The sequence below is a fragment of the Wolffia australiana genome, chromosome 6, assembly GCF_029677425.1.
Source record: "Wolffia australiana isolate 7733 chromosome 6, ASM2967742v1".
NCBI classification, from domain to species: domain Eukaryota; kingdom Viridiplantae; phylum Streptophyta; class Magnoliopsida; order Alismatales; family Araceae; genus Wolffia; species Wolffia australiana.
This window is the reverse complement of record NC_135840.1, coordinates 946,919-955,955: the sequence shown is the minus strand read 5'-3', so window position 1 is coordinate 955,955 and position 9,037 is coordinate 946,919. Positions and strand designations below refer to the sequence as shown.

General features: G+C 38.5%; 1 protein-coding gene across 1 annotated transcript; it reads left to right on the top strand.

Moving 5' to 3' along the window:
• The first annotated feature begins 984 nt into the window (after positions 1-984).
• LOC144704792 (nuclear transcription factor Y subunit A-8-like) lies at positions 985-5,094 on the top strand. Its single transcript, XM_078577317.1, has 7 exons — positions 985-1,106; positions 1,173-1,245; positions 1,490-1,638; positions 2,943-3,043; positions 3,130-3,201; positions 3,991-4,149; positions 4,536-5,094. Exons 2-7 carry the CDS (start codon positions 1,217-1,219, stop codon positions 4,758-4,760), a joined length of 735 nt encoding a protein of 244 aa, XP_078433443.1. The 5' UTR covers positions 985-1,106; positions 1,173-1,216; the 3' UTR covers positions 4,761-5,094.
• The last annotated feature ends 3,943 nt before the right edge of the window (positions 5,095-9,037 follow it).

Sequence of the window (9,037 nt, the reverse complement as noted above, 5' to 3'; positions counted from 1 at the left end):
TCCCCGTCTGCCCGAAATAACCAAATTGGCCCTGCGCTTAATTTCACCGCCCTACTTTCGGGGGAAAAAAAAGCAATAATTTTGCATAAAAAACCCGCTGACGGAAAATGACGAGGGAAAATCGTTCTGTGGCCCGTCCAACGTCATCGGACGGCTGAGAGCTGCTCCTCGACCCGTAGCCATCCCAACTCCCGCCACGTGGACGATGCAAAAAAAAATAATATATCTTTTTTAAAAAACCTTTTTATTTCCTACGGCTCACCGTTCAATCATCCGGTGATCAGATCACACGGACGGCTTGAGAGTCAGTGAACGTTGCATATCTGTCACGGCCTCACGGGCTCATAAATAAATTATTTAAAATATCTCTCGCGAGCTAAATATTCTGAATTTTCTGTCGGAATCTGGGCCGACCAACCGGCAACCTCCTGCCCCGCCATTGGACATCGCCCACATGCTGGTGGGTCCAATAAAAAGGGACATTTCAAATTATTTATCTCTTTGTCAGATCTTTGCTATTTTGTGCATAAAATTCGGGACCACCTTCCTCTATGTCAGTATCTCTCTCTCCATTTCCGGGACACGTGGCGGATGTCTAGTCGATCGTAGATCTGAGCCAAGATAAAAAAAAAATTATACAAAAAGCCAATTTATCTCTCCCCCTACATAGCCGGTAATTTCTTTAATGATCACGATTAGGGTTTAAGGTTTTGGTTTTTGATGACGTGTTTGTCCCGCCCATGGGTGGGGAACGTGGCGTCGTCGTCGCCCACAGATCTTGCGACGACGGGAAGCGTTGCGTCATCCGTCGTCGGCCCGAAGATCTTACCACGATGGAGAACGGCGCGTCATCCGTCATCCGTACAAAGAGAAGTTAGAGAAAATTTGTACTATTTGGAGGTGTATATCGTCTGGAATGCACGGGGAGGGAGTAAATCACGGGAGGAATCTGAGTGAATTGCAAATGAAATTTCATCTTTTGATGACAGCGACGACGATTGCCAAGTGCAGCGATTTGATTGGTCGGAGAAGAGTTGGATTGCTATATAACTGTGGACGGCGAGGTGGTGAAGCAGGCGGCTGTTCTTGCCAGGTGTTCTGAAAAGGTGAGAAACGAGCGTCTGCGATTCGGCAATTGATGTTGTTCGGCGTAAAACCTTATTCTATTTCAGGCAAATCGAGAGTAGGAGAGCAAGAACTTCCGATAGGAGGAAGAATGTTTCTACTTCCCCAGGCAAACGCGAGGTCTGGCCATCAGAACGTTTTAAACTCTCTTTATTTCGATTCAATCTTCTCCTTGTATTGTTTTCTGGGCTCTGTCTCTCTCTCTGCCTTTGATGATCCCCAGGAATTGAAGTTATTTTGATCACCATGAACGGAGCTTTGAAATTAACATTTTTTATCTGTTTTTTGCTCTTTGAGGATTAAGTTGTTTTGGTCTGTGCTTATCCCTGGCACTTTCTGAGGAGTGCTGTAACTATAATTTTAGATTTGACCGGGCAAAATTGAAAGATTTTATGGGGAAAAGCTCGGACGAGGGAGAGTTTTACTTCGGCGTTAATCAGATGCCCGCTCAGATGCAGAATTGCAATCAGACGAGGAGCTTAGTCGATCAACTGCAAAATCTGGAGCCGAATCGTAAGTTGACCTCGTTTACTTGTTGACTTTGGATTACTTAAATGTTCTGCTAATGATCCTTTGACCGTCATTTATCTATTAACCCGAAAGAGTTTTTCTCAATTTTCGTTGTATTGCTACGAATGGAAGTTTTCTTCCTTTAGATGAATATGCTGAAATATTTCTCATGGGAGAACTGTTGACCGTTTAACGGAGTAATTTCTACTCTCTATTTTTTCCTTGTCGGGGTACCCATAAAAATAAGAAATAACTCGTTTTGTAAGTATTCATCAGTATTCTATCACGCCCATCCTTAAAATCTAGTGAATCACAGTTCTGTCACAATAACTTTTACAATATCTAGTAAATCATGAAGAAATATTTTGAATGAGGGCCTCACGGTCCGCATTTTATTTTGAGATTGAGGTATCTAGATAATCCCTTTAGATTGATTTTTCATTATTGTTTCAGCTATATTCCAAGATTTCCACGTTGCATTTATTTTTTGTTCCAGTTGTCTTCAGAAAATTTCAAGGCCCCAAACCCCAAACCCTTTTGAAATTTGACCTCTAATTTTGGGTTCATCGTTAGTATTCTTCTCGTCCAGAAAGAGTTAGATTTGGGACATAATTCCGTTTTGAATTTATATTTGTTATCATTCTAGACGATTTATCTTGAGATAGATCAGTTTTCATTCACTCCTTGACTTCGATGTTCCTGGCAGTTATCGTCAAAGAAGACTTCTAGTCAGGGCCCCTTAGACTTCCTTTTTTTGTCTTTTTCAATACATTGACACTCTTCATCTAATTTTATTTATTCTATAAGCCGATGAAATCTGGAAAAACTCCAATTTTAGGACTTTTATCCCCGAATGATTAGTTTTCTAGTGTGATTTACCAAATTCCTTAGAAGTAGATTTTTCGAAAGATCATTGAACATCTGAAATTTTGACAAGGAGCCTTTCAGTTACGATTTTTCGTTGGATTAGCGACCATCATCTTGCCATGTGCGCTTACTTGGTAGAATTTTTTAAGAAATAAAGAATCACACGTACTATCAGCTATTTGTGTTCCCCAACCTTCTGGCCATTGTTATAGAGGATGATATGATGATGAAGAGATGCCATTGTCTTCGCCCTGAGCCAGGAAGACAATGAGTGCTTGTACTACAGCTTTTAACAAAATAATAAGAGCTTGATCCCAACAATTTTTGGTATATTGGGCCTGTTGATGTTGTCAACCTGTTCCTAGAACCATTTATCAGCATTGCATTAATTTTTTTGCTTAGACTGACCTGTTTTTCCTTATTTTTCATTGTCTTTTTAGCTTTTTCTGGGACGAACGGTTGTCAACAGAGAGCAGGAGAAGATCATCTAAAATTTGAAGCCCTCGTTGGTGCCGAAGTGGAATCTAATGTTGATTCTGAGGTCTTGCCCACTTCTCTCTCTAAATTCAGGCTTTTGCCATGTGGTTTCAGATATGAAGAAATAGTTCCCTACTCCGTCTGCTGCAGGCCTATCTGACGTGCTTCAATCTTGATGCATGCTTTTTGGGCAGCTTGCCAAGCTGCTGGTCTCCTGCGGTGGTGAGAACTTTGGCCATCTTACATCTTATATGGGTAGATAGATAGATAGGTGTGGCTGATTGGAGATAGAAAGACATAGATTGACGAGTTGTTAGGTCGAGAAGAGAGAGATATGGAGGGAATGGTGGATAGATATAATTAGATAGGTAGGGAAGAGAGAGATAGGATGTACTGGTTGATAAAATGGCGAGATGCAGACCAATCGATTGAGATTATAATTGATTTGTGTATTGATCGGAATAGAGAGATATATGTATAGATTGGTAGATAGCTAGAGATAGATTGATAGAGGTACATACAGAGGCACTGGCTAATATGTTGGTCAAAAAAGGGATGTGAAAAAGTTGGTAGATGTCTCGAGGGGGACTGATGAAAACAGATACATATATACAGGCTGATAGAAATATTTTGATAGATTGGCAGATTCGTCAACATTGAGAAATATGGATAGATGGTTGACTAGAGAGAGAAGGAGATATATCCCTGTATATATGTATATAGGTCAAGATTGATAGAAATAATCGATAGATTGATTTATAGATGTAGTTCTAAGTTCTCTGTAGAGAGACTTTGAAAGATTTGTAGTGTAGGTTGAGATAGAAAGGCATCTATATAACTTTGTTGGTAGCAATAAACAGGGAGAGATAAAAGAGGGTCAAATAGATTGGTAGATAAGTAGTTTGATAGATTTGTAGATAGCTAGAGATATGAAGACTGATTGAATGAGAGATGATATGGCTATAAAGAGAGATGATATGGCTAACCGAATTTGGTATTTGTGGAGTACAGATGATGAGCAGAGGGCGGACTGTACGGGCGGCTCTCCCTCTGAGTTCCCCGGGGAAGGTGCCCATCTACGTCAACACAAAGCAATACCAGGCAATAGTCCGCCGCCGGCTGCAGCGGGCCAGGCTGGAAGCTCAGAACAAACTTGTCAAATCCAGAAAAGTATGATTTCCCTCCTCTCTTTACATCTATCAATCAATCTTTGGCATTAGAGTTTCATCTTCAAGTGATTCTTTTGAGAGCTACTTCAGCTTTCATGTATGCCATAGAGAGAGAGAGAGAGAGTCCCCTTTTGAGAAAAGACAAGTTTTTCCATGAGATATACCCTCAAGGAACCCATCCTGCTTCACCATGAAGGCCTTAGATAGAAGAGATAGAGAGACACAGAGACCCTATTGACCTTTTTGCCACCCCCTTTTATAGGCATTGGAGACGAGACCTTTTTTTGGAGCTGATCCTGCTTCCCTTTCCAGACAGTAGAGAGACAGATAGATAGATGGGCAGACAGAATTGAGATGACTAACCTTTGGGTTTTGGGGTATGTGCAGCCATACCTTCACGAGTCCCGGCACCAGCACGCGTTAAGGAGGATTCGAGGGTCCGGTGGGCGCTTCCTGAACACGAAGAAGAAGCTACAAAATGAAGACAACCACCAGCGGAGCTCTACCGTGCCCCCTGACTTGGAGATGTCTATGCTCGACTTAGCGGGCCGGGCCTGGGCTGCCCATCCAGAGACCTTCTGGCTCAGCTCCAACGGTGGGCCCCTCCTTTGACCTGCACAGGGAGCCCCTCTCCCTGAAAGAGGCAAGTCATCCTTGGCTATTTCAACTTTCTTGCTCTCTGGCACTATGCCTCTTCTTGCATGTGGCAAGTCATCCTTGGCTATTTTACCTATCTTGCTCTGTCTGGCACTGAACCACTTCCTTCAATAATGGGCTTGGGACAGTCCCTTAGGATCTGCACAAGGCAGAAAAAAAACTCAGTTTCTTTTTAGGAGAACCGAAGTTGATCATCTATTTCTCTTTCTTTCTCATTCACTCTGGCACTCTGGCCTTTGCTGAAATGTTTGGCTTGGAAGTTAATCATATTAAAAATATGTATTTTACATCTCTCTCTCTCTCTCTCTCTCTCTCTCTCTCTCTCTGGCAGTAAATCCCTTCGTGGACTTCCAGGCTCAGCCCAGTCAGCTAACGATTTGCACAGGCCGGAAATAGGATATACACTGAAACTAATAAAATATTTTTAAAAATATTTAGTATGTTGCTTTGAAACTAGAGACATTAGTGGACAAGGGATTAGACACAGCAAGAGGGTGATCTGGGTTGCCAGTGTTATCTAGGGTCCTTGTCCAATCACTGGCATGCACCTTGCGGCTTTCGCTCTGATGCTGTGACATTTGACCACCATCAGTGCTCTCTGCACCGCCATGCAAACCCACCCCCACCCCCCCACCCCTCAAACGGTGCCCTACTCTAGAACTTGTTGATCAAACTCAAAAGGCATCTTCTCCCATGCAATCTTAGATAATAATGAATCTTTAGAACGAGATGTTTCTCAAGGCTAACCAGTGCTATAAAAAGTAAAAATCATGAAGATGAGAGAGACAAAACATGGATAAATACATGCGTTTCTTCTCTCCATCTCACAGCTCACCGCCTGGAATGAAGAACTAGGATTGGATATGAGAGCAGTTTTGTGGGCATCATATCCCCCTCAACTGCCAAAAAATGGGAGAATTTATTTATGTTTTTGGGAAGAGTATAATATAAGACCTATACAAAATTTATTTAGTTTTATAGTTTATATATATATATATATATATAAGCAACAAACAATGCAATGTGTTGGCTTTGACCTAGCCATTGAGTTTAGATGAATGGAGGGTATGGTAAAAAAATTTCAAATTTTAATTTTACAAATAATAATATTTTCATAAAATAGAAAGAGAAAGGATATTTATCACATAGTGGGGGGATTTTAAAAGAGGGTATGAAAGTAATATCAATTTTCAAAGTCAATGTTTTGAAAATGTTGCAATTCAGAATGTATGGTCACAGTCAAGAAATTGACCAAGAGTTTGCTGCCAGAATTGGATGAAAAATGTTTATAATAAAATATGGGGAGGATTATAATCCAGAACATAAAGCATGTAATTTTGAGGTTTGAGTACTGAGGTATGGCTCTGGAAAGTCAACATCCAAAAATTTCAACTCGGAAGAGGATGCTGTTGTCAAGCAATGATTTTGGGGCACCGAATCTCAGCATAATTTTAATTATCATGAACAAAGGGAAATATCACTCAGAAAAATCAATCTATGGAACACAAAATTTTGAGATTGGGTTCAGTGACATGAGAAACCTATTGCTAGAGTTACTATAGAAAATTCTTGCAAATTTGTACAAAAAGTATGATGATTGGATCCTCATATCTACAATTTTCTAATCCAAATGTAAATTTAGATGATTATAGATCATAATATGAATTATATCCATTCAACTTGGAATGCCCTAAAATTAGGTCTTAAATTAATTTCAAAGCTTGGGAATCACTTTGGGATTCGCTTGTTGGCATATTGGCAATGATTTTACCTCTTCTTTTTATGGATTGATGATAATTTGTGCCATGAAGAGTTCCACCAAGTAAAAAGTGCAAATAAATATATTTTGATCATAGAAACATGACTACATACTTGATTGATTGAGGATTTCTCAGGTATTTATGATAGGAAGAGAGAACAGTGTTTAAAATAGATTCATATGAGCATGAACGATCTTGACTATTTATTTCTTAGAGTGAACTTGGATGGTTCAGATGATGCCATAAGCTGCCATGGGAATGGCCATTGATTGTCTCCGATCAAGCCTTCAACATTATATGTTTATCTGATGGCACACATTATTACACATGTATCTGGAATGAACTTCAGAATCATTATACTAAATTAGTAGATTCTAATTTTTGGAAGAGTATACCAAACCCGTAATGAATATTGGTTTGAATAATTAATATCTACTAGACCATCAGGGGCCAGCTCTAGGCCACCCCTACACCACATAGGTGCTATGATGGACCCTTGTTGCTTCCCTGACTTGATGAAGGGCTGCCACACAGGCACAGCAACATTAGGTATTGTTGCAGGCTCACGTTTATATTTTTTCTCTTTCGTCCTTAAAAAATTCTAAAAATACAGTATAACTTCAAAATTTCATATCTTCTGAGTTATACGTACTTTTTAAATCAATTTTCTCCTTTAGAATATAGATTTCATATTATTTAAATTCATACCACTAATAAATAATTAGACATAAAGGGGTTACTTTGTCAGAGTCAGTAGTTTGGCATGAAAAGCCAAACTGGGACAACTTTGAAAGTTCACTTTGATTCTTTTAATCTTTTTCTTCTCTTTAATTCCTCTTTCATCCACTTAGGTCCTAAAAAAACTAAATTCCAATGATGTGGTTAATTTCAAATTGGCTGACCTTGAGAAAGGTCTTAGCTGAGTTGTGGATATAATTAACCTTAAAATAATGTAATAATTAAGACAGTGGAATATCATGGTAATAGTAAAAAAGGTAATAATAACAACATGCATCATAATCATGATAATTTGGCATTAAGAGTATCAAATGGTGATATAAATGAATACCCTAAAATGGAACCATTGCGAGTCCCTTCCTAGTAGAAATACATAAAATGTATAACAGGAGCAATAAGTGAAATAAAACATAGAATTTGAAATAAAATTTCTACTTCAAGTGTGTTGATGAAATAGTGTACTTGGAACTTTTGAATCAAGGCATTCTTCAGTGAACACTTTACTTTTGAGTCAATGCTAAGATTCCCTTTTAATCTAGATACTAGTAAATACATATGAAGGTATTTAAGAAATAATTTACCTTATCTAAATCAAGTGTCGACTTCTGCCTTGGACAATGAAAAGAGCACAAGTAGAAACGCCTCTCATCATTTATATATGTAATGACTATAATTACAATGGGGTAAAACGCATGGGAGGTAGCTTTTCATGCCAACCAAAATTTTTTTCCATGTATTTATTATGAATTTTTTCACTTTTATTTATATTTACTTTTTCCTCATTTTCCATATTCTATAAAACTTCAACCTGTTGCATGCCTTTTTGGTGACTCATAAACACAGGAACTTAAATAATTATTAAAAAATGGTTCTGATGCTACACAAAGAGGTTTTTAATTGTCTCTTGTATCATGAGCATTTAAAAAATGAATATTTGAATGTATTAGGTCACACAATCTTATAAGCTTTGCATCATTACTCTGTATAATTGATATGTAAACCGTACAGCGGTATGTGTCACAATTTGGAAATCATAAGAATAAAAATACAAAAACAAGAGAAAGATTTATGTGGAGATACTCCAGCTCCAACTTATCCTTTAATGGATGTAAGATGACCCATGTAACTCCTTTTTTTCCGGAAAATTTGAATTTGGTTCTCATATTTGAAATTCTGAAGTTGAATGGTCTGTACCTTTATTTTTACTCTTATAAAGGGTTGATCTATTTCCACCTGATATATGCAACGTCAATCTCCTAATATAGTAGCTGGTGAATTTTGAGGTGTCTTGAGTTATTCTTGTACCCACAACAGTTCACATATGCATCCCTTTGGCCATTTCTCTGAACTCAAACTCAGCATTCAATACCGTCATCAGATTTTGCTTCTTGCTCTTCCCCATAATTGTTTTTCTGTTAAGTGTTCTGAATCGTCCCCTCGTTGGTGTCAGTCCATAATTGAGCCTCCATAATCAGTGCATGCAAATATTATAAAACCAATTTGATAACTCCCTCTGAACAATAATCCATGAAGTCATATCCCATTGAGATACGCTAGTACCAAATAAATTGCTTGCATGTGTGGCATTTTAGGGTTGTGCATGAAATGACTCAATAGATATGATATCTAGCATTGTGCAATGTGATGGATAGTATGTGTCCATCAAGGCAATCAAACATCTATACCAAGTTTAAGTTCATTGAAATAAAAGTTTATCAATTATGGATCATGTGT

What these genes read in the sequence shown, in the direction of transcription:
- LOC144704792 (XM_078577317.1), top strand. Translation starts at nt 1,217, where the DNA reads ATGTTTCTACTTCCCCAGGCAAACGCGAG. An exon ending in CTTCCCCAGGCAAACGCGAG is followed by an intron (nt 1,246 to 1,489) that starts GTCTGGCCATCA and finishes CTATAATTTTAG; the next exon opens with ATTTGACCGGGCAAAATTGA. An exon ending in AATCTAATGTTGATTCTGAG is followed by an intron (nt 3,044 to 3,129) that starts GTCTTGCCCACT and finishes CGTCTGCTGCAG; the next exon opens with GCCTATCTGACGTGCTTCAA.